Below are 26,781 nucleotides of genomic sequence, written 5' to 3'. Positions count from 1 at the left end.
TAAGTTAACTCACCAAGGAACGCAGTGTCAGAAAAAACAAGAAAAAAATATCAACAATGAAACAGTCGTAGCTGGATATCAAAGAGATCTTTATTTCCAAAAAATTCCTGTGTTACTTGACGTACTACGGTACCGTTTACTACAGAACCGCACTCACTTTCAAACTTTTCTGAGAGCGCATTCCGTCCAAAAAATCTCCCCCGACTTCAATGCACGCAAAAAAAAAAAAAAAAAAAAAAAACTTATTTTCCCCCTAACCCGTTACTGTAAGTTGCCCGCGAAAGCAGATGGACTGCCCTGGTAAGGTCGCAGCCTGGGTCTGGGCCACCTGTAGTATGCTGCTTACATGTGCATTCCCTACCCTGGATATCCCCACCACCAAACTTTTTTGAAAGGCTTAGTCCAATCATAAACTTGGCTTTGTCAAATTCACGCCTACCTTATGTTAATTAGCATAGTATTTATCTTCGTGGGGGGTTTAGCACCGCAGAACCTTCATGGCTGGCTGCCTCTAGAAGCAAACATTATTTTACCCCTACTGTTCGTAATGGAATGGATGTTATCTGTTACTTAGTTAATTGAAAACCAAATATTCATTCATATATATATAAGTAGAACAATCCAGCAGGGATAGAAAGTTTATCTTGAATGAACCAATCAAAAGTCGTGCTATTAATAAAACTTGAAAACACCTGGCCAGCAAGAGAGTTGCAAACAATTGTTTCCATGACTACTAAGAAAATAAAGCAGTGACTTGGGGCCCACGTTGGGTAGATTTCTGTGGAAAATGAATATATTTTCATTGCTTATTTGAGTATTGTATATTGGGAAGAGCTGATCAAACATTACTGGGGAGGGCTTTCAACTGGCCTGACGGCTTTCAACTGGCCTGACGGCATGTATAAGTTTATTTTAATGAGTAGGGGGAGTTTTTATGAGTCTCCCGGTATGCGTCACATGAGAAGTAAATGTTTTGTTTTTCGGTTTTATCATCGTTTTTCAAGTGGAACAACTCATAAAATCATGTCAAATGAAAATAATATATATTTGAATATCCTTCCTTAGTTTTACTAATCAGGAATGCTTGATAAGGCATGCAATGCATCGTTCGAAAATGTAATTTTAAAGTAGAATTGAAAAATGAACGACATAAAACAATATCTGTGAAGCGTGTGGAGCACAACTTTGAATATTCGTTGTGAAAGAAAACATAATGAACGATGTTTACTGCGTAAATAAATTTCGCGGAACTGGTACAGAGAAAATACGTACTGCAGCTTACGTCAGAGAAGCTCATAAATGACACAGGTGGATAGAGCGCATCAAAATTCGGTTTAGGAAATCCCTATACAGCCGACAAAAGTCGATGTCTCCTTCCGTTTTCGAGTTATAAGCGATTTTGTGTTTTTGCGATATGGTTTTCAGTATATTTTCATTGAATAAGGGCGTTTTGTTGTGTGTGTTTAAATAAGGGTGTGACCTATCAGATATTTCGCTAACCGTTTCACCGTATCCCCTGCCGGTCGGTTAAACGTTTAAACGCCGTTTCCCGCCGTCCCCCTCCCCTTAGACCCCTCCCCCATTTCAGTCACCACTTCCAGATCCGTCGGCAAGTCAAATTTGACTTAAAATATGCACCAGATTGCATCTAAGGACGTTTCAAAACTAAAAATTTTCCAAAGGGGAGGGGGACCCCCCTCCCCTTAGACCCCTCCCCCATTTCAGTCACCACTTCCAGATCCGTCGGCAAATCAAATTCTCCACACCCTCCCAACAACAACAAAACCCTTCGCTACGCCCCTGGTCACATACATGATACAGTACCTTACATTTGATACAAAAGTTACTTCAAACAACAGCTTCCCAAAATTTGTGTCGCAATAGGTTAAGATTTAACCACGCTGCGCAGTACCATTCATAATTTGCATATTACACTCGGCGTCCAGATGGCGGGAGAATATAACATCATGTTCAATGTGTTGTGTCGTTCCCATGGTGCGATGAACTTGGGCAAGTTGCCAAGTTCGAATGTCAATGACCTACTTATGTTCTGTGACCAATGTCAGTTGGAATTATGTGTGTAAAAACTTGGGTTTTTCCATTTGTTATATATATAGAAGTTTTTCCGTAAGCGGAGCGAATTTTAGGGCGGCTCGTTGATTGTGAGGAAGCACTTATCTAAGCATCAATATTTGTGAAAAAATATCGTAAGTTTTTCAGTTTCATTCATTTTCTTTTATGTTTGCCGCAATCGCGCCCGCAATGCATGCACAGCATAATATCATGTGTGAAAAAATGGCTGTACACGTGCGGACCTGAGAGAGCAAACTGGCCTTGTGTTGTTAATGTTATGACGGTACTTTCTAGAACGGCCATTTGCGTCTTTTGGGGTCAACATATTTTCACACGGGGTTTTCACCATGCCATTGATCGATGTACACGGGTGATATGTCGCAAATATAAACTGAGAAAACGAATTGACGACACTATCATCATGAGCTCATGACTATTGGCCTACTACTTTAGTTATATTAAACACATTATTCATGCCTAAAACATCGTTTTTTTGTTTTTATAGATAGTTTGCAGTACATTACTAAGTTCTTTACATATTTTAAAATAATTTTCATGTTTAAAAGTAAACAAAATAGAAAAAATAAAAAGAGAAAACGCCTTTTCGAAAAATGGAAGCGTCCTCGCAGAATGGGCGGGGCATCTTTATTTTGCTTCAAGTTACATGTTTTCGCTCAGAAACAAAGTTTCATACTCCAACTCTAATAAAAAACCAAATTTACATCTCTAAAAAATAACTTTTTTTCGTAATCTGCAAGTAAACCAAGTTTATATGTCCATTCATTGTTATTTAAATGGTTAAACAGCACTCATAATTTATCTGGAAGGGTGCCTCGTGGTACATAGCTTTGACTGCAACCTCTCTTACGTCCTGGCGAAGTTAAGACTTATGTCACTGTGTTTGGGGTTCACAGTTAGAAAACGTCCCCCGTCAGTTTCACTACATGTTTCTTTGAGTGTCACTACTCAGTAAGTACAGGAATGTTCTTGAGAAAATTCCTGCCTTCAAACGACTGTTCCAAAGTCTAATCAATACTAATAAACGAAGTTGCTCGTTTTCCGACGTTTCTCGTAACCACACATTGACCTTCTATTTCGTTTAAAAAAGAATTTCAACGTATCGTTGAAAATTCCACGAAGGAAATGACCGAAATAACCAATCGTTAAAATTCGTGGAATTTCGATAAAAATCGGGGAATTTCGATGACAAAACGTGGAAATTCGGTTATTTTCCTTTTAACGAATTTTAACGGGAGTTAAGCGAAATCAGTACTGTATATATACCTTGGCTTAGGGTCAAAAACTTTTTGTGTGGCTGTTGCTATGGCAACCACCAAACTAGAGCACCAATGGTGCAGAAGCTCATACCTTTTCAAGCTTAAAAATGTAGGGCCCACAAAACTTCATGGCCCACCATATTTCAGGCCATTTTTCAGATTCCACAAATTTTGGGCCCATGAGGGATAACCCCCCCCCCCTCGGTTAGCAGAATCCTGGCCACACCACTGGCTATAATTCCTATTTTCCCCCTTTAAATCCTATTTTACCCACTCTCTCGAACAATACCACTGACCTACCCTGTTAAACTTTCTCCCCTCTACCTGAGCAGACCTGAAGCACTCCTTGCCAAAATTTTGGCTGGCTGCCTACATACCTCAGGCTCAAAGACTTCTAAGAATCGGCAAGTGCTGATTGGCTATAGGGCTCTCATGCTTACAGTTCAACAGTTAATAACAACTCCCAGTCCTGCTTTAATTACACTAACAGCCTCTGCAGAGCTTAACCACAAATGTAAATAAACACTGCAGAGACTGGGAGACAAATTAAAGGAGCTTTGGCAAAAAGTGAAGGCTCAGATTTTTTTAAACAATAGGGATTAATTGTAATTAATTAACTTTTGACCAAAAATTTTTAGGTATCACCTTATTCATACACAATCCAACAATCATCAGTTCAACTTTGAATATGATCCATCAAAATCTTGAGGAGATTGAGATATTTGAAAATATTACAAAGAATGACCCCCGATGACCCCCTAAATGACATTTGACCTCAATTTTCCGAACACCCCTCATAACTCTCATCCCGAGGAGCGTTGTGACCAAGTTTCATTATAACTGGCCATACACTGTACGAACAGGAGCAATTTGAAAATATAGGGCCGCGGCCCTGGCCACAAAAGACCCCTAGTTGATCTTTGATCTCAAATTCATGAACACCCTGAAGGTAAAACTTCCATAGTACTATCGTGACAAACCCTCAACATTGTACCATGGAATCTGTAGGAGAAGAAGCATTTTGCGTATTTCCACAAAATGGCCCATTACGGCCCACAGGTGACCTTTGACCCCAAATTTTGGACCATCTCTGATGGCCCTATACCCAATGGTCCTTGTGTCCAAGTTTCATGAAATTCCATCAAACACAGTGCGAGTAGGAGCGGTTTTACCAATTGTTGACGGATAGAGTGATAGACGCCTCACTGTAACAATAGCTCACACCAGCATGCTGGTATGAGCTAAAAACAGTAAAATTTATCTGTAACTTCTAAACTCATGAAAGGAAACTAGTGATGTTGGTGTCTAAACATAAGTAATTGTGCTCTGTGAATACAGTGGTACCATCCAAAGCAGGCATAGGTACAGTTTAAGGAACAGTTGTCATAGCAACTACCGACAAATACTGAAAATTGTTCCTAAATCTGTAAGGGAAAATTGCTTAACAATTAGTCACAACAATGTCTTTTAGGTCATGCAAGATTGAAATTTGCTTTTCTGTGCTTTCTGAAATGTACCATTTGGATTGCTTTAACACCCCTCTGTTAACCTGTATCCAAACGGGTATCCAAAACTGCACGAGTCATTTCCAAGAAACAGAAACTTCATGAAAATTCTCACCAACAATGGTAACAAGACCAGAATACAGAATTTAATAAAGACTAGACTGATGGATGAAGCAAGAACCAAGAGGATATATGTGATTATGTGCTGAACAAAGAAGAACCAAAGACAAACAGGAGCTGACACAATAATATTTACACTATGCAATAAATGCATCCAGGAATGGTTTGTGAAGCTGAGCGGGCGGGTTCCTCCAGTCGCCATTGATGCTCAAGACACTGATTTGTATGTGCAGGCAGCATATGTTGCCCACAGGCTACCAGCTACCTTGTATACATGTATGTGTTTGATGTTAGACACGACATTTCTCTCTTGAACAGTGACATTGAAAGTATTTTTATTGAGTTGTCAATTCCAAATTTAAGTAAAGGAATTATCATTGGAGTAATTTATCGACCACCTACGGGTAATCTGGCAAATTTTAATGATTATTTGTACAATTTACTAAGCGATGTCTCATCAAACGCTAAATATGGTTTTGTAATGGGGGATTTTAACGTCGATCTTTGTAAGTCTAAAGCATCTGATTTCTTAAATAATTTCACTTCGTGTGGTTTCAGTCCAACCATCAGCAAACCAACAAGAGTCACCAATAGTTGTAAGTCTTTGCTTGACAACATCTTTACTAATATAGGCTGTATTGACGAGTCGATTAAGGTTGATACCTCTGGAATTTTAGTAACTGATATTAGTGATCACTTTCCGATTTTTATTCGAACTAATATACAGTTCAGCAGTGCAAAAGCGCTAACAACATTCTCGAGGAACTATTCAACTAGAAATGTTCAATGTTTTATATTATCTATTTCCCAAGTCAATTGGGACCATGTTTATAGAGAGAGTGACGTGAATTCAGCTTTTAACTCATTTCTTACTACTTTTAATGATATCTACAACAATAGCTTTCCCCTGATTAAAATAGGTCAGAGAAAGAAGAAAAAACAACAATGGATCACCAAAGGTCTACTTCAGTCGATTAAATGTAAAAATAAGCTCTACAGACGTTATCTCAAACAACCTACACTTACAAACAAAACTCATTATAATAGGTATCGAAACAAATTAACTCATATCATTCGTATTGCGAAGAAAATGCATTATAAACATATCTTTGATAGCTCAAAAAACGACGCAAAACGCACCTGGCAACACATTAATGACATATTGCACAAGAGGAGAAACGATACTATATATCCTGACAAGTTTATTGACCACAACAAATACTTGACGAATCCTTTAAGCATTGCTAATGCATTCAATGACTTTTTTACCGATCTCGGCCCGTCACTAGCTAGAGGCATTCCTAATATTGGTCACGCAGAGAACTGCTTAGTAGACAGAAATCTTTCCTCTATTTTTTTCTCACCAGTTAGCTACTGTGAATTCACAAAGATCGCATACGATTGTCTGAACCCTAATAAATCTGCTGGATACGATGGTTTGCGACCAGCTATTGTCCGTAGGGTAATTCCTCACATAGCGAAGCCTCTTGTTTATGTATTCAACGCCTCTTTTATGCATGGCATTTTTCCCGACAAGCTAAAGATCGCCAAAGTTATTCCGCTTTTCAAGAAAGGTGACCAAACTCAGTTTATAAACTATCGTCCAATTTCTGTATTGCCCTGCCTTTCAAAAATTATAGAAAGACTAGCATTTAACAGAGTACAAAACTTTTTAGACAAGCACAAAGTTCTTTCAAACAGTCAGTACGGATTCCGCCCAGGTCATTCTACCGAAACTGCTCTTGTAGATGCTATTGACAAATTAAACAAAGCTGCCGAGAAGAAAGAGACTTCGATTGGAATCTTCTTAGACTTATCCAAAGCTTTTGACACAGTCGACCACAACATTTTACTACGCAAACTGTCACACTATGGAATAAGGGGACTTCCGCTCAAATGGTTCGATAGTTACTTGAATCTCAGGCAACAATACACTCACTATAATAATACAGACTCTGACCTGGCTACTGTCCGTTGCGGGGTTCCCCAAGGTTCAATCCTTGGCCCACTTCTATTTATTATTTATGTAAACGACATATCGTCTGTCTCACGAAATTCTTCATTAGTTCTTTTTGCTGACGACACGAACATTTTCTTTTCAGACGATAACCCTAAACGGTTAGAGAGGACTGTTTGTTCTGAACTAAAAGCTTATTGTGATTGGTTTGCAGCTAATAAGCTATCCTTAAATATCAGCAAAACAAACTTCATGGTATTTAACAAACTTAAGCATTACAACGATTATAGTTTCAACATCAACATGAATGGTCACACTCTGAATTCTATTAGTAAGATTAAATTTCTCGGGGTAATTATTGATTGTAATCTCAATTGGCAAGAGCATATCCATAGTTTATCCTCACAAATTGCAAGTGGAGTCGGTATTATTGGTAGACTTAAATATGTACTGCCAAAGAGCGTTCTTCGCACTTTGTACTTCACTTTGATATATCCGCACTTTACTTATTGCAGTACTGTATGGTCGTGTACCAGGCAGTCTTACTTGAATCGTCTGTTTCTTCTGCAGAAACGAGCTGTTCGACATATTTGTCATTGTGGCCCCCGTGATCACACTGATATTCTATTTAAAACATTAAATTTATTGAAACTTCAGGACATAATCAATCTAGGAACTGCTTCAATCACGTATCGTTTCATACACAATCTGCTACCAGACGCTCTCTCTAACTTTTTCACAATCAATTCCCTCATTCATAACTACAATACACGGAATCCTCAGCTTCTTTTGCATACTGTAAATCACACTTCTTCCCACTCAAGCCTTCGTTATCGTGCCACTAATCTTTGGAACTCATTACCCAAGGCAATAAGTGACAAGCCTAGCTTAAAATCTTTTAGGTATAACTTAAGTAATTATTATTTAAACAAACACTAACTCTTGACAAGTAACTGAAAGACTCCAACTTGTTGTATGGACAAACTCAGGTGTTCAGATGCACTGGATTGTTTTTTGTTTTTTGTTTTTTGTTTTTGTTTTTGTTTTTGTTTTTGTTTTTTTTTTGCGGGGGGGGGTGTTATTGTTATTGTTTTGTTATGGTCTTTTTGTCCTATTGTTTGAAATTGTGTATTTTGCTTTGTTGTACTTTGATTGGTCTGTTTCTCTTTATTTTAGGGAGCGAAGCACCCCGTCAAGCCCGTAAGGGTTTTTTGTTCCGCTTCCTTCACTTCATGTATTATCCACTACTACTTATTGTTACTTGTTATTTGTAAACGTTTAAATGCATGTTGTGAAAAACAAATAAATGAAATGAAATGAAATGAAATGAAATGTACAAGAACCGAGAGTTCATCAACTGTAAGCATCTGCTGCCAGAAGATCACTCTCAATCAATTATACAATTCCACACACTGACAGGCTGTGATAGTAATTCGTCGTTCTATGGCCACTGTAAAGACACACTTTACTATAAACAAGATGAAAAAGGAATCAAGCTGCTCCAGTATGGTGGTACGGTAGTTCCCTAGAATTGAAAACATCAGTTATCAAGGACCTTACCAAATTTGTCATTATTTATGTCTATGGTGACAAATCTAATGAATCACTGTGCCAAAGTAGGGTAAAAATGTGGAAGAAGTTGAAGAACAAAACATTATCTTCCTCCAGATGAAGATACCATCTGACATCATATCGAGAGGGCAATTTACTTGTCTTACAGTATCTACAACTACACTATCAATTCGCCAATCATCCCTCATCCATAGGGCATGGTTGGGTTTTACGAAAATGTTATGCCGAGAAGTATTCAAAGCAAGCTCTTCCACATCAATTTAGGTTTGGAGATGAAGTACTATATGAGTCTGACTCTGATGATGAAGGAGGGGAAGACCTTGATGAAGAAACCAGAATGAAAACATTTCACGGTTCCTTGCTGCTGTTCATTAGTTCCATTCATAGGGAAATTTCTAACAAAGCCTTAATACAACAACAGCAATTTATAATATGCACACAAACTTTTGTTGCCAGAGTAATGCTAAGCCCTGATATCAATTGCAACACACATCAGTGTGTGGAGACTATCTACCAATATCATCATACCAAGTTTGACAAAATTCCAAAGAATATTAGCCAAGTTATTGCAATTTGGAGTTTTTCACGTTTGACCCTGTGACCTCATTATTATTTTTTAACTTTGACCTTGTATAACTTCGCACACGAAGGTCACACAGGGGTCAACCTATTGACATTTATGATCAAAAGGTGCCTTTGACATCTGAATATAGCATCAAAACTGTAAAAATCCCCAAAACACGTAAAGGTCACCAGAGGTCAAATTGAGGTCAAGGGTCACCCAGACGTGGGTCGACAATTTTGTTGATCAGGATTACAAGAAAGTACTAGCATATTCTGCAGACATGTTCAAAGCATACAGTAGTTGTACTTGAAATATTGTTTTTTATTTTTATGAAATTGTTGTTTTGTTTTGAGTTTATAAATATCGCAGGAAGTTAATCAACATATATTACATTCAGGCTTACAGAACCTTTCTGCAGTACAGTAACTACTGTAACTGTATCATGTTATGTCTCAAAAAGTTTTTGTTTTATTATTGTTGATAGTTGATATTGTTGTTAAATTGTTATAATACCACTGCATTATTACAGTACGGTTTTATCATAAAAGTTAGAAGTTACCTCAGCATTTCACTTTTAAGCCCAGTATCAATTACTGCACCAATTGTTTTCTGCAAAGCACTAGTAGTATTTGGAAGACAAAATGTGACTGGCATACTACTGTAATGAAATGTCTGCACATGGTACAGTACAGTACCTGTGAACTGTCTAAGCACTGTAAATATGTGATTTACTGACTTGCTTTGAACTGCACTAGCCACCACCCCCCCCCCCCCCAAACAGTTGCTAATAATGCAGTTAGCAAGTGCTAAATGATGAAGAGTGTTCTGCTTAAACTTGTTCTTTTAATCAATTTCTTACTATTTTTTCTTTCTTGTTTTTATTTTTATTAACCACTGAAATTGCTAATGTTTTGGTGAACATACAGTACTGTAGCTGTTGGTTTAATGTTCTTATCCTTGTTTCCCTAAGTATTATAACTTTTAGTCCAAAAGCAAACAAAAATAATGAATCTGAAGCAGCAAAAACAGGCAAAAGGCTACACTAAACAACGCTAAACATTTTGTGTCCCTCCGTTACCATCGGAATTGTCCCTCCGTTACTGTACAAAATCAACTGTAGATCTGACAACTGATGCCTGTTCATCTAATATTTCCTTGGTGTATGTTAAGCAATGTACCAGTCAACACCTGATATAGGTTACATGGTCAATGTCAATTAGGGATTCTATTCCCACTAAAATTTCCAGCAACAGCAAGAAAAGTCCTTGGATTGATAAAGATCTCAAAAAACTCTTGCAGAAGAAACGTCGGCTTAATTTAAAGCCAAAAAAAGCAAATCACCCATTCACTGGGCCACCTACAAGAGATTTCGTAACTTTACTAAATCTGAAATTCGTAAGGCTTATTGGACATATATTAATCATCTCCTATCTCTTCCAGACAATTACAAGCGTTTTTGGTCCTTTGTTCGTAGTAGGCGTCGTTCTCACCTACCGTTACGCTTTAAGGTTGGTGCGTCTCAATTGCATAGGCCAGCTGATATTGCAGATGCTTTTAATTCTTATTTTGCATCTGTTTTTAACCCCAGAGAGGATCCAATTTTAAATCCTCCTGATTGCAAATTGCACATCCTTTCCCTGAGTCATTTATGAAATACTGCGTCTGATATTAGTAAACTGCTTGACCAACTCTCGGTAAATAAGTCTGCTGGCCCTGATGACATTACTGCTACTCTGCTAAGAGAATCTTCCAGTGTATTGTCTCCTGTTCTTTATAGACTTTTTCTTTGTTCATAAAATATTGGTCAACTCCCCCTACAGTGGAGATGCGCTAATGTTACTACAATTCATAAGACAGGCGATACTGCCGATGTTCATAATAACAGACCGATTGCACTTACTTCTATTATTTGCAAAATCTTTGAGAAAATTATATCTAATGCTATCCTATATCATGTGCAATCCAATAACCTGCTGACTGAGTGTCAACATGGCTTCATTCCACAGTATTCTTGTAATACCCAATTGTGCAATATTTCTCATTCTTGGGCTAGCACTCTTTACTTAATTAATCCACCTTTTGTTGATGCAATATTTTTAGATTTCTCAAAGGCATTTGATAAAATGTCACACAATACTCTTTTAAAGAAACTTTCTCAGCAATTTAATATTACTGATTCTGTTTGGAAATGGATTCAGTGTTTTCTGTGCAATAGACTCCAGCGTATACATTACCAGGGTAGTCATTCTAATTGGGTTAAAGTCAGATCTGGGGTCCCCCAGGGTAGTGTGCTTGGCCCTATTCTTTTTGTTCTTTTTCTGAACGATTTTTCTTTTAACCTTAATTCACATTGCTCATTGTTTGCTGATGATGCATTGATTTATAATTTTGTTTCTGACAATGAAGATGCCAGGAGACTGCAAGACGATCTGCATAAAGTCTGTGACTGGTGCCACAGTAATAAAATGAAAAGCAATGTTGACAAGAGTAAACACGTGCGACTTTCTCGGAGGATGTCTCAAACCAGCACTACTCTGTCAACGGTTTTCAACTGGACACTGTCAAATCACATAAATACCTTGGTATAACATTTGACAGCCAACTCTCCTGGAGTCTTCATTGTAACACGAATGCCACTAAAGCACATAAATTGCTTGGTTTTTTACGTTCCGTTTCAGCTGGTCTGAATAAGGAAGTCCACCTTTTGCTTTTTAAATCCCTTGTTGTCCCTGTACTAGAGTATGGGTTACCTGCCTGGGGGCCACAGAATCTGACCCAAGAGAATAGAGTGGAGGGGGTCCAGAGGAGCGCCTCTCGATTTATTTTGGGCCAGAAAAGGCACACGAGATGAATTATATTATTCGGTTGCAAAATTTAAATTGGTATTCCTTTTCTAATAGGTGTAATCTCCTACTAGTTATGTTTGTTGCCAAATGTTTATATGGCAATTTTGTATGTTCTGCTATTTCTAACTCTATATCTATTAACACTCGTCATAGTGAAGTTCTTTTGTTCAATCACTTACATGCCAGGACCAATCTTCTGAGAACAAATTTTATTAATACTTTCCCCAGAGTGTGGTCCACTCTGCCGCTTAATAAGAGAGTTGCTCCTCTTTGGCTGCCTCCAGTCATTCAAGAATGGCATTAAGATTCACTTTTTATCTTTATCTCATAGTTCTTAATTTATATTTTGTATACTGTAGTTAATTTTTTGTGTTTGTGTTTTTAGGTGCACAGGCCTTTGGGCTATAGGAATTTAGTTTCCTTTTGTTCATCCAGATCCTATTTGTCTTTTGTAATGTTTGTATTTTTTATGTCTTGGATCAAATAAATAATGAAATAAATGAAATAGAACTCAGACCAAACCACCTAGGCCTAATCTTGAATACTTTCAAGAGTGCTTTCCACAACCTAGATATGCCTTCCTCGGTTCCTCCCCTACAGTAAAAACAATGCTTTCCACCCTAAATCAGTTACTAGACTTTCTTTCATTACAAACAAAATTCTTCCCACATTGCCTCCAAGTCCCTTGAAATTATGTTACCTTCTCTCACTAAAATCTCCTAAATCATAAAAAATTACTGTGTTCCTTCACTACCTAAATTAACTCTTCCCACATAGTCTAGGCAATGTGCCGTCTCACATTCCGCTACTGAGAACGTTAGTTTCCTCCCCCGAAAAACGTTAGTTTTCTCCCCTTAAAGTTATACTTAAAAACATTAGTTTTCTCCCCTTATACTAGGTATACTTAAGATTTAGGGGCGGAAACTAACGTTTTTCACGGGAGGAAACTAACAAGGTACAAAGTGGCTATTCTTACGACTAGTCGTAAGAATAATTTCCGACTACGCATGCGCAGTTGCTATTTTCATGACCAGGAGTACTATTTTTACGACGAGGAGTAACAATAATTTCCGGTTAGGGTCTAAGGTAAGGGTTAGGATTGAAGTTTAGGGTTATGTTTAGGGTTACCCCTACTACATGCGCAGTTGCTTTATTTACTTTACTGCGCTTGAATTTGCCTTTGTCGTAAGAATAGTTTATAAATAATTGTTACGACTAGTCGTAAGAATAGCCACGGCCAACAAGGTAACATGTTAGGAAACTAAAGGGAGCCCTAGCGCCATCAGTGATAGGGTGATTACCTGCAGAATAACTATTGAATTCAGCCCACTGCTACTACGACTACATTAATTATTTCTCATTTCATGGTACTGAGGAATATCATCACTGCACTATCACTGTATCAGTGTCACTAAACTTAGTAACATAGTAGTCTGCGCGAAATATGTGCATTGACGATAATAGTTAATGCTAGCCTACTATTAGTATTAGTACAGTAGTATATATAAGTTAGAAGTTAGGCTAGGGCTTGGGCTACATCGCGCATCATATCATTACGTTGTAAGTTTGGCAGCTGAGCTTGGCCTTACACAATGGTTTTCATATTGCGATTTCCGGATAGAAACGATCTTTATCTGCCACAATAAAAGTGAAAGACCGATTTACAGATGACAAGTTTAAATGGGAATTCTTAGTTTAGCCATGGAGCTATAAACAGAGTTTATAGCTCTATGGTTTAGCGTGCAAAATGTGTACATCCTGCGGCTGAAAGTATAGGCCTAGTCTCCAAAAAATTCATCACAGTTTTGCTATGCTTACGAGAATGAGACTAAAATCAATTCTGAAATCACACCAAACAAAGATTCCCTGATTAGTTTACCTATTTGAATGTGATACCTCTTTAGTAAACTTCAGAAGGAATGACATCTTTAGACGGCCAGTCACAGTTCACGAATAACTACACCTCACCTAGTCTTGCGTTAGCAAACTTGGCGGCCATGTTTCGATTTGAAGTTAGCATACTTGTTGGAAGCGATAGCTTCTTTGTATGGCCTATGGAGAACTTGGTAGGCACAAATTGATAAAGACTATAAAACTTAGAATGGTTTCCTTTAGGTACAGATTAATTTGTAGTAATGAGAACAAGATCTCTTGCATGATGTATCAGTTTTTCAGAGTTTTATATGACAGTAATACTTATCATTTACCATGGATCAAGAAAGTTAAAGGCGTATTAGACAAATCAGCTGATTCCTATAGGAATGTCTTATCTGGAACGATATTCTAAACATTGACCTTATCGGCAATAGATACGGACATACATTTAGTATTGGCTTAAGAATAACCTTAATCAGAGGTTAGATGATATGTATGAGCAGAACTGGATTGCTGATATCGATGTAAACACACAATGTAAGAATTACAGGATATTCAAAAGGAATCTTAACTTTGAAAAGTATCTGACAAAAGTCAAGCTATTTGATCGTACAATTCATTGTAAATATCGTTGCTCTAATTTGAAAATACCAAGTATCCTTGTAAGGTATACCAACATCTCTATCGAGAATAGAAAATGTCATTTATGTACAAGCAACTTAATTGGAGACGAGTTTCATTATCTTTTTGAGTGTAAGGCTTTTGAAAATTACCGTACACTCTATATGAAGTCATATTTCCGGAATAGGCTGAACACATTAAAAATGGAGCAATTGCTTCAATCAAGTAACGGAACAACCATTTCCAACCTTGTTAAGCTTTGCAGAGAAATTTACTACAAATTTCAGTAGTTTCTTGCCATAGGCATTGTATATTAGTTTTTTCTTTCTTTCTTTTATTTTTTTATTTTTCATCCACTTATGCATGTGAAGTCATTTATTCTTTTCCATTACGCATTTCCGTCCACATTTCTTTTTCTTCTTATAAGTCTGGGGCCTGGCGCCACCATTTTCCATGTATACATTGTTTTTTTTTTTTCTTTTCTTTTAATTCTTTTTGTCAACGTTGTTGTCATATGAACTTTGTAAGCATATTTGTACTCTACATACCTCACACTGCGAGTGAGGTGCACAGAGATAAATAATTCACAGATGAATAAACGGTATAAAGGTACCACACCAAAATTAGCGTATAGTGTATATACACTATACGTCCGCTCGAAAATTTAACCATAGTCAGAAGAAAAGAGCTACAATGATCTAAGGTAATGCTTGTTTTAGCATATTTTCACTTGTCATCATTGTTTTTTGCTGCCTTTTAAAGTTTATCATCAAAATCTCTGCGAGACCTCGCTTTCGGGAACAATACAAGAGAAAAATCTTCTCTTGTCGCACTTTAGTGGATGTCAGTGTCAGTGGATGTCACCATCAGCCATTTCTCACCATCCTTTACAGAAAGAAGTACTTTCTCTCGTCGGCATGGGCGGCGATCATAGGGGGACGGGAGGACATGTTCCCCCCCAATATTTTAGGTGGGGGATATAGTATCTAATATCCCCCCCCCCCCCCAATATTTGGTGGCATAGTTTTTTTAAGCATATGTTTTGTATTTTTTTCTGATATCGCTAGTAATTTCAAAATAGAAAATGCTTAGGTGCAACTTAAAAGGCCTGGGAAGTGCCATTTCCATCGATCTGGGAGGCATTTTCGGCCAATATTTTCTTTTGCGTTTCGCGCCAACTCAGTATGGTGGCGCTATGCTTAGAAAGTCTGGGTAAAAGCCTCACCCCTACCTTGGCAAATTCCTCACAAGGCGGCTGTCTAACCGTGTCACAATTTGTTACTATATATGACCGAAAGTAGTTTTTACTTCTTTTTTTCGAAATGAATAGCTAGACGGACCGCATCCGTAATGAAATTTGGTTTGCCTCTTGTGTATGAGTGTAAGTACGTACAATCATACATATGATCCACATCGACATGGGTTCACTGGGTTTCCATTTGGCCTGTTTCTTACAAGATTTTGAACCGCAGGTGCGTAGCCAAGGGAGGGGGGGGGGCGAAGGGTGGAGACCGCCCCTCCCCCTCAAGCATATTTTTGGGGTATTTTCTATGATATCGAAGTTTTATAGTAGCCGTTATAAGAGGTTTTAATATTTGTACACCAATAATTTATCTGTGTCTGAATTTTCGAAAATTCCTTGACCAACATTCTTCATCATACTTCCCTCTACTCGTTCAATTTTGACCGGTCTGTTAGGGGTTGAGGGGGGTTTTCCTATATTGGTTGTCCATAGATGAAAGTTTGTGCAACATTATGGGTATGTTTTGAAGTGAATTTATTATTCAAATTCTGAACAAATAATGGGCTTAAAACCTTGAAAAGTGGGGCTGACGGGTATTGTGGGGCGTTATGTAGAATTACCTACAAAAGCAATGATCCACAGCAGATGCAATGAGGTCGAACATGATGTCTGACTGGTGACAATCTTGAAAAAAGTTATGAATGAAAAAACAAAACTATTAGGAAAAACTTGGTTCTCAGGCAAAAGTGTACATCTGGTTGGTCATTTTCCAGCCCGAGAAGTGCCATTTCCGGTGATCTGGGGGGCTATCAAAACCAGAATTTTTCTTGTATGCTGCGCGCCAACCAACGGTGGCGCTCGGCTGCGATAGTAATTCGCCTGCACCCTAGCAAATGTCCCCCACCCCCTCAATATTTGAAACAGATCGCTGCCCCTGCTCGTCGGTGAGTACTTTGATCAAAGTAAAATTGTTATATCCTAATATTCAATAAATCACCAAAGCAGGTGTCCATTTGTTAACTGAAATAAGTTGCCAGTGGGTTTACATAATCTATCCCTAGACCATCAACTATAAGTAACATTATAACCTATTATCCATAAATCAATTTGACCTGTCACTGATACTCTGTATAAAGTGCCCAGAATTGAAATATATCAAGACTTCAACTTTGCTCAGTCTAGAAAGCTGTTGTGTGTATCTTCTTACGTATTATTATAAAAATTCCACAAAAAGAAGTAATGAAATGGTTATAAGAGTTGTAACTCAACCAAGTATTTTGTTCAGCTAGAATTCGAACTTTAAGTTTGGGAATCAGGACCGAATGATTACTGTACCCAATTATTCAACCTCACGTTCACGTCGCTATACAGTGATCCATGATAATGTACATTTGGCTGGACCATTCTCGGAGAGGGGCGTTCCAGGATTCCTGAACATTCCAGAACGACTAACTTGGTGTTATGTGACAGCGCACATGATTAATATCTACAGGTATCGATGCCACTGCATGCATGTTCAATGACTGCATGAGTAAGCAATGTAGGTACCGCACCACAATTAGAGACGTACACGTCCGCCTGAGGGGTTAATCATTGTCGGAAAAAAGCCCTAAAGTGAACTATCGTATTGATTTTTTTGGAAGATTTTCTGAGTTATCACCATTATTTCTTATGCTTGGATATTGACACGGATGGTCTAAAAATCTGGAGGATTGAAATTTTTAGAATATCTTGGACGAAACAAGAAGATTCCGCAGCAACAGCTTGAAAGCACTATAATGATAAACTTTGAGCTCTTCTAACTCAAAATCGAATGATCATGATGGAAGAGGTTGAATGTTTCATGATAGCCCAAGCCATTAGCTATCATATGGGGTGGATAGGACATGTCAGTTGAAAACTTCTATCTATGATCTAGCGGCCTAAGAAAGTGACAAGTTCAGTCTGTAAGTCAAGTTTGGGAGCACTTAATTGTAGTGCAATACCTAATTCACTGTACGACTTGAAAGCAACACTGCTCTGAAATGACAAGGAGCACAAAATGTCACAAAAATCATTTGAAGATGTACGATTTTTAATGGATTTTAGTTTGAATGATATTTATAATCGCAAATGTGGGGCGTTCTATTATAAATTTTGCCGTCATCCTTTCTTAAGTCAGCGATACATTAATGTAATGATGGTAATGAAATGATAACTTTGAAATAAAGTAATTCATTTTGATAAATAAAGGATGACAGAAAAAGAAGTAAACGAAATGATTTTCTATTTGTAGTAGTTCGTGTGTGATATGTTCTTGTTAATGATTTTTGATAATAATAACAAGTCACAAAGGGATATGACGTAAAACAGAACTGTGGTGTATTGACTCGACAAACAAACATGTATGGAACGCCAGAAAGGCATAAATGTAACAGTGTGGCATTTTGCGATTCCTTAAAATAAAACTTTTGAAATCTGACAAAATTCACATGCACCCATGCTAAGGCCTTGCTTTTAAGCCCTTCTTTGTGAGATTACGAGATGGTACTCCCGATAGCATGGATTAGCGTGGGTAAGCAGATAGGGAATACTGATCTTGCATTGAGATTTAGTAATGGTTAGGCTAAGAAGCCTTCAAATCAGTTTCGAAACTCCAAGAAATATGAAAAAGGTCAAGATGATTATCTTTATTTATTCTCCCATAGTTCTTGAATAAGTGATTTGAAAAAAATGAGATCTCTCAGGTAACTTACAATGTCGTCATGTAAAAAAAATATTATTAAACATATTGGTAAACATCACCACTTTAAAATATTACTATTGCTGTAATTAATTAAATGCTTAAAAGAACCAATCACAAGTGAAGTCAACATGCTTTCAGTAAGCTCTGTCTAAAGTACACGTTCCCTGACATTAAAAGCATTTGCCCATTGGCGGAGCGTCCATACAGTCAGGGGGGCGGATGCCCCCCCTCCCCTGATGGAGTAAGATGGGCTGCAGGCGCCTTTTTTAGCTCTTTACCACTTTTTACTTATTCTAGATTATTGTCTTTTTTTATTGTGCTCTCATCTACTTATTGACATTTGTTACATTTTGTTGGTGTAATTTGGCGATGACACCTATTTATTCTTTGTTTATCTGCAAATTAGCCAGGCCCGGAAAGGGTCATTTCCGGAGATCTAGGGTGTATCTTAACTCAAAATTTTTTTGTACGCTACGCGCCAACCAGTGGTGGCGCTTAGCTTAGATAGTGTCGAAAGCGCCCCTATTCTCGCATTCTTGCCCCTCCTGACCAATACCCCTAGCTTCGCCACTGCATTTGCCTAGAGTATCATTGTTCTGAAAGACTTAAATGTAGGTATAACAATATACAAATTCTTAGCCTGTTCTTTAAATCCAAAGTTAAAAACTGGAATTAATAAGTTCCAAGGATGCAGCAAACGATGTCAGCTTTTAGGGACTTAAATGTATTGCATGCCATAACATGACATTCCGTTAAAGAGAGAGTCAAAATGTATATAACAATAGTGGATGCAAGAGAGATCTCATGAAGTGTTAATATACAATATAAAACTGCATTGGCAATTATAGTAAATTGCCTAAAATATCAAACATTGCAAAATTGATTACAAATAAAGACAAAATGAACTTACACCAACGCATTTTTTTCTAAAGGGCAGGGATTGAGATCAGACCCAGAAAGCCATTGTGAAACAAAATGATGACTTTTCACGGCACAATAAGTTGGCACAAAAGGCCTGCCATAGTTAATAGATATTATGTGTCAGTTCATTGACCAAAAGAATATGCTAAAAGTTGAAAAAGCTTTATATGGCCTACTACTAACAGAATCAAACATAATTGTAAAACATGTTAACAAATTGAGGTCTAACATTTTGTGTGTGTAAGTGTTATTCCTGATGTAATATTGTAGTTTTCTTGAGGGTTTATTTGAATTAGACATGCAAATATAAAGTGAGTTTGGTACATTTATGCTTAAACAGTAAAACAAAGTTCTACCTTCCAACTTTGATGAGATTCATAAGAATAATATTAGAAGTCGAATTGTATCAGTAATAAACGTGCTCGGCTGCTTCATTCTCTGCTTGATGAGACTTGTTAAATTTGATAAATTTAAAATGTTTACTGAACACTTTTACAATTAACACAGTGTTTGATCTCTTTACCATTTCTAAGTAGTCGATAATGGATTCTCCTCTTCTTGGTCATTTTTCCCTATAATAAGACCTCGAATAAGCTATGTTGTAATCAAATCTCCACCACATCAATAAAGTTGCTGTTAATGACGTAATAGTGTAAGTTCATGTACCACAAACGTTTAATGTTATTCTTCATACCTTCTTTACTTAAGTTACGTATGTAAAGAGTGTAAGTTACGTATATAAAGAGTGGAACTGAACATTTCAATGTAATGTCAATTCAGTGCATTGGTAATAATTTGAAACAAAATGTTGAACTGCAAAATTGTAAGCAATGATTATATCGAATGAAAATGGGTGTGATTCCTGCATGGCCACACGATATGTAAGGTATCTATTTGAAAATGCGCCCTTTAATACAACTGCCATAACAGTTTACCTGCCTCAAGCATTTTAATAGGCTCTCGCAGTAGATCACAGGAAATTTGAGCTGTGCAAGTGACCTTTCCACGCTGGTTTCCATTGCTAGGCTTGGCGAATAAATTATGTAACACACAGGTTAACATTTATTTATACTGATGTGGCTGATTTATACCGCTGATGTGGCAGTTAGAAGTGGCGTCAGTGTATCATCATCTGGTACCTTCAGTTTCCTTTCTCTAGCCTTTTGACAGTCTGTACCCCTGCAGTAAGATAAATTGCAACAGTTGCATCGAAATGTGAACATAGGTCTACAATACAATGCAAATAAAGTTTAACATTGTTTTACCAAATTCTATTCGAGAAAATATAGTTTTGACTTTGCTGGTTTGAACAGGCTGCAGTTACGTCATCTATAATTCATTCTTCAAAAGATATTGTTATGTAATATATACATCAATTATGTATGGCTGTCACTGCATCCTATTTGATATACACAACTTACATTCAAGTGTGTATCCTTTCTTTATCTGACCCATAAGTAGTATATATCATGCTACTTCACAGGGGGGAGGTGGGGGGTTAAAGAAGCACAATGTACACTACTCCCTTATTGGTCAAGCCTGTCTATAGGAAAACAGTCCTCAAATTCATTCAAGCATTAATAATTTGTTACTTCATAGCATAAACTACCCCAAATACTGCCATAAGGATTCATCCTTGAGCACACCTATATTGACCAGTCACCTGTATGATTGTAAACACAAGTGAGTGGCCAGTACTACTTTCCGGTATGTGATGACAAGTTGGGCTTGACCACTGAAATAATACACTGCGTGTTTAATAGTGAATTTGTGTAGAAGAGCGTTCAGTATGGCTAGCATTACCAACTCTGGTAGATATTCAATCTCCCCTGTTTTGGGCCAAAAACAGGAGGTTTGGGTGGTATTTGCACTATAGGCAGGGATGATCGTAATGATGGATGTCAAGTGTATGTTAACTCAATTAATCACAAATCGTACGAAAAAATACATACATGTTTAACAATTACTTACTGCCATACTTCCCGGAATTCGCTAACCTGTACAAAAGAAGTCAATCAAAAATGATAGCTGTAAATTTATTGTATGACAAAATAATTCATTTTCAAATGTATGGCTGTTAGGGATTTGTGAAATCACATTGTCAATCAAATGAGATTAGAAAATATGGAGCAATCAACTTAATGTTACCCTTAATATAACTTTTTCATAGTAATAGGAGTTAATAGAGTTACATTAAGAAGCTAATTGTTTGTTATGTCTTTGTATTTACCTATTATATAACTCTAATGAATCTGTGAATCACTAATGTTTTCTAAGATCTAGTAGCACGTCTTATATAACTTATATAAAGATAGCAAAACTCCACATTTCCTATTTGCGATATGTAATCTATTCTTTTGTGTTCAAGGTGCACACAGCAAGCATCATTTTTTGAATCATTCCTTTCAAACATTATTATATTTCTATACATGCTGAAAATGTTCAGATTATTTTGTAGGTTAAAGATCAATCTCCTCCATCACAATGTTTATCGAGATTAAACCACTGATTGTGTGTATTGTAATACATTATACTTCACTACCTACCTCCTTGCTGTACACTGCATCTGTCATATCGAGCGTACGATCATCATACTATAAGTTAGATACAATAGGAAGGTTTATGAGCTTTACCAATATGATGTCACAAAATCACTCCATCAGTTATCAGGGGAATCAAGAATTAATTTCTTTTCAACTCAACAAAGAAGGATATATGCTACTTTGGGAAGAATATCAGAGATGCTTAGGTCAAAGTAATATCAATATTATCTGCCATGTGACACTTTGATGACGTTAATATTCAAACTGCAATAATGAGCATGTATCTGGTAATTTACAGGAACAAAGGTGACAAGAATGAATGATCTATCAACTGTCCTTTGTTGCCTCTTAATGTTTTTGATATTTATGTACTGGTCAAAGAAGGTTACACAGACATGATGTTATTCTGTTTAATTTCTTTGTTACTTTATTCATTCATGTGAGTCCACCTCAACAATCTGAGCAAAACATATTGATGCATCTTACCTGTCAAACTGTTCCCTTGTTTTATTGATTCATTTTGAAAATCACTCAACAGTCGTTTGGGAGTTCCGATTCTTCGAATACATTAATACTTTTTTCCAGATAATTATATAACCAGTTGTCAAGCAATAGGTTAGGGGAACATGTTTTAATAAGTTGGTAATACTCACCATCCATCGACCAGATTCAAGGTTGAGTTCATAAATTTTGCCACTATCGTACGGTAACCAAGTGACTAAAATGAAAGAGGTTGCAATGCCATGATTAACAAAATAACAAAAAAAAACATGATTATTTCACTCCCAGACACCCCAATGACCTACACTACAGTCACATATGCCTTGAGCAATGTGTTGTGAAGAGACTGTACAAGAATCTGCTACCCCCAGCTATTTTACATAATTACCTTAACATATAGAACATGTGCAAAACAAGGCAGAAGGGCAAGTTTTGACATCTTTTTCTGTTCTGTTATCGAGTGAAAATGTAACTTTTATTTATGCAGAAAGCTTTGAAACGGGATAAACCAGTTTGTGAATCATTTTTACTTTAAAACATTTAACCTGACATCCTTTAGGAAAGCATAACATTGGATTTTAGTTAGATCATGGTCTCCCCTTCACTTGCATGTATCATGCAAAAGGCAAACGTTTGATGCACAGCATATATAGGATACTGGATGTATTTTATGTAAACCCTGATCTGGAGATATTCCCAGTCTTAAATTACCCTCACTGCATAATGTTATTGTAACTCTAGAACTTCCTGAGGGCATCTAATACTAATTCAGTCTGGTTCTTAATTCCTCACCATATCTCTGTAGTGGTAAGTTTATATTAGACACTTATGTATGTTTAATTGCCTAGCAGTGACAAACACTCTGAATACAGAAGTCAAAGCAACATCATCCCAGCCAGCTGTACTGTCTCTCTTGAGTCTTGTATCAAGCTTATTACTGCATCTAGCTATGTAGCATGTATTAGAAAAAAATACACCTACTGAATATAAGACTACACACATTAACCTTCCCAACCATACCATAAATGACATGTCCTTACAGGGGATTGATTCCTTAGGTAGCTGTCCTCAATGACCTGGTACGAAACAGCACAGAGAGACACCTTCACACCATTCAACCTCATGGGCTCAACATTCAGGAAGGACATGACTAACTTTTCTTCTGTCCCCCCCCCCCATCTCCCCTTCTGTCATTCCTCTTCTTGAAGCTCTCTTTCACCCCTTTTTTTCTCCACACCTTTCTGTCTTTGTCCTCCAGTTTATTCCCTACCCTGCTTCCTTAATCCTCTCTTTGGATCTCTGTTTATCTCCTACCTCTCCTCTTCCTACTGTTGATTTCTTTCTTCTCTCCATCCCTTGTCTATTGATCGCCTTACATCAATCTCTTTGTGTTCGCTATGCTCATTAACCTGTCTGTATTTTGTTCGTGTTTTTGTCCATTCTGTTACTGTAACCTGTCATTTAGCCTCTAAAGAAGATCCTGCTAGGATCAAAACGTCAGGCCAACTTAGTTTACACATTCTCCTGCACAGGTTCTTTGGTGGATAAGCAGTTTGCTAACAGTTTTATTTCATTTTGAATATAAGACTAGTTAGAAGGCTTGAGGTCTCCATCATAAGAATCGTCTATAAATATACATCCTTATGCTTGACGTTTTACATATTTAATGTATTATTTTAATGATATTTTAATGAACTTCAGGCAACCAATGATCAGTAATACAATTAACATTATTAACTACAATGATTGGATGCTGTTATAATAGTAATCAGTATCAGATCATAACGTTAATGTACAAACTGTTGGTATTGATCACGCGACAGAGGTTAACCTGAGCATTTGCATAAAGTACTGTACCTTTCACTTTCCTTGACTTCAATATTGAAGGAATATCCTCAGCAGCAATACACTGAGGCAACAGACAAAAAAAGAACCTGTGAAATAAAGCAGAACCATGAGTCGGTCAATTGCATGAACACAATTCACAAAATGTTATCGGATTTCATTTTTGGTAAATCTTTCAGACGATTACTGTTAATGACCTGAACAAGTTAAGCATTGACAATAACACAGACGATAAAGCTAACCTGTATATCATATATAAACAATGAGTAAAAGCTATTCATTAGAAGGAAAGTCATTCAATGATATAGCTTTTGTTTTGTGAGTCCCTAAAATGACTTATCTTCTTTACAATTAACCCGAACAAAGCACCACTTCTGATCCAAATGATGGATTTAACAACTAGGCAAAGGTAAGAAATGTGTCTGTAAATTCCATTCAGAAACAATAAAGTTCTGTCCAGTGAGGATATCATTCCATTTGGCATAGAGTGATAAAACTGTGTAGGCATTATGCCTATTTAAAGTGTGAAAGCATTATCTAGGTACGTATTACTAAGATACTCGTTGAAATACTCACATTAGCTCTTCCAATCGCTGTGACTGTTGTGCAAACATCAATATGCCAACAACCTCTGTCTCTGTCAGTTCTCTTCCCTCCTCGTATGTATCTATCGATAGCTTCTTTAATGACACAGGACAGGACAATTGTAGCCCTGAACAGAGGATGATGTTACCAGCATCAGCCTTGGAGAAGGACAGTAGAAGCACTAGATGGAAGATGGGGATCTGAAGGAAGGTAACATACGGTTCAATCAACATTGAAATGATTTAGAGCTATATCAATTATTTATACGATTATAACCTACTGTGGATAGTAACTTTCCGGGAGGTATCTCTTATCCATCTTAATACTAGCATAAATCCACTCCTCGCATTATTACGATTAGGATCAAATTTGTTTATTGAAATCTAACATAAATATTAAGAGAAACAACATTTTTCTTCACCATTTTTAATATGGGTTGATCCAACTTCTTTATCTAACATAATGAACAATGTTTAATAAAGACAGTAACACTAAAGTGAATGAATGCATGAGACATAAAATGGGCAAAATGACTGATATATAAATGGTAATCAGGATGAAATATGGACCGTTAGACTAGGAATTTAGAAAGAACATGTCTTCATATGAATAAGTTATGTTAAATGTCATGTGTTTAACCGTGTTAAATTGTGCAAAACCACACGCCTAAATTTCATATCACACAGAAGTGACAATATATCTATAAGCTTATATATATATTGTCACTTCCCTGTGATATGAAATGTTTCAATCATCTTGTGTTATGTGTGCCACTATCTGGAGTACTTGCAAAAAAACTACATTATGATATGATTATCTTATGTGTATATTTAACTTAGTACACTGTAAAGACCAGTATTGTTACTAGGATTTAAAGTTTAAAAATGTTTGAGTCCGCTCAGAAAAACGCGTCCCTGTAGTCCTCCATGAAAACATGCACTGTAAAATACCTCTACAGGAACACATAATACTGAGCTATAATGACCCCTGAAAGCACATTGGCTTGTGCGCAACAGAAGCCTATAGTGATAGGTCTATAACATCTATTATACTATTATACACCAACAAAATGACTTTCAAAAAATGACTTTCAAAGTTACGAAGCGAGAAATTTTACCGCAGACTAGTTACCAAATGCAATGTTATTAATAAGTTTTATATAAAATTGAACAAAGTTTTCCCTTTCCTCTACCACCATAGGCAAGTTGGCCCAACTCCAGACAGTTCCAACCCATTTCAGTATGTAAATAACTCTAAATAACTCAGTATGTAAACAACTACAGTATGTAAATAACATTACAGTATGTAAATAACTCTTCACACAATGTCCATTAAAAACTCAAGCTTCAATAGCTACTTTGGACGATGTATGAATGTTGCAAAAGAAAAATAAATCAGTGGGGCACATGGTCAAGACAGTGTGAAAAACTTTGCAACAAACAAATTACTGGGGTATGAATGTATGTATATTACTTGAGCAACTCTCAATGCGGAGAGAACAAACGTACTGTGAGGTGAAAATCATTTCTTAGTATCCGAGATGTTAGCTTCCTACAAATCCCTAACTTGTCTCAACTCACAATTTTTTTTTCATCAAAACAATGATTCAAGTATTACCTGATATTGTAGAAAAAATTCAACCAAAATTTCATACCATGACTGTCAACAGGGCCTAATGTTATGATATTTGAGTGCACACATATGATAGCCTATAGCACAAACATTGTCATCTCTACATGGGAAAGTAATGTTATATGTAATTGTTATTTACATAATTTGTGTTCATTGAGCACTACAGACACAAGAATGTTTCCAGACAATGGGTAAGGAACTATTAGCCAATCAGATCATTGGAAGTTTGGAAAAGAACCATGACTATTGTTTGCATGTAAATCTCTGTAATGTAAATATTGTTAACTTCATACCTTGTTGTTGATTGCTATGATTTACTTGCTTTTAAAACGAATTCAATCATCGGAATGATTGGAAGAAATTTTGGGTATCCTG

The 26,781-nt window shown here is 36.9% G+C and overlaps 2 protein-coding genes across 8 annotated transcripts in view; both read right to left on the bottom strand.

Moving 5' to 3' along the window:
• LOC139982518 (uncharacterized) overlaps positions 1-13,952 on the bottom strand; it is a 105,644-nt gene extending 91,692 nt beyond the window's left edge. The window contains exon 1 of the mRNA XM_071995411.1: positions 13,795-13,952. The gene's annotated coding sequence lies outside the window, so the exon portion shown is untranslated. The remainder of the gene's footprint in view (positions 1-13,794) is intronic.
• Positions 13,953-18,312: 4,360 nt separating this feature from the next.
• Positions 18,313-26,781, bottom strand: part of LOC139982123 (uncharacterized) — a 63,070-nt gene continuing 54,601 nt past the window's right edge. For 6 of the 7 annotated variants that reach the window (XM_071994696.1, XM_071994694.1, XM_071994697.1 and 3 more), the window contains exons 14-19: positions 24,766-24,974; positions 24,202-24,278; positions 22,497-22,561; positions 21,847-21,894; positions 21,272-21,297; positions 18,313-20,479 (exon numbers count right to left, since the gene is read on the bottom strand). In XM_071994696.1, coding sequence (XP_071850797.1) covers positions 20,386-20,479; positions 21,272-21,297; positions 21,847-21,894; positions 22,497-22,561; positions 24,202-24,278; positions 24,766-24,974 — 519 coding nt within the window. In that variant the 3' untranslated portion in view covers positions 18,313-20,385. Of the gene's footprint in view, positions 20,480-21,271; positions 21,298-21,846; positions 21,895-22,496; positions 22,562-24,201; positions 24,279-24,765; positions 24,975-26,781 lie in introns of those variants that run through there. The other variant, XM_071994700.1, reaches the window with a different exon arrangement.

Source organism: Apostichopus japonicus, chromosome 16 (assembly GCF_037975245.1).
Source record: "Apostichopus japonicus isolate 1M-3 chromosome 16, ASM3797524v1, whole genome shotgun sequence".
NCBI classification, from domain to species: domain Eukaryota; kingdom Metazoa; phylum Echinodermata; class Holothuroidea; order Aspidochirotida; family Stichopodidae; genus Apostichopus; species Apostichopus japonicus.
The sequence above is the reverse complement of the archived record's forward strand: the minus strand, read 5'-3'. Positions and strand labels throughout refer to the sequence as shown.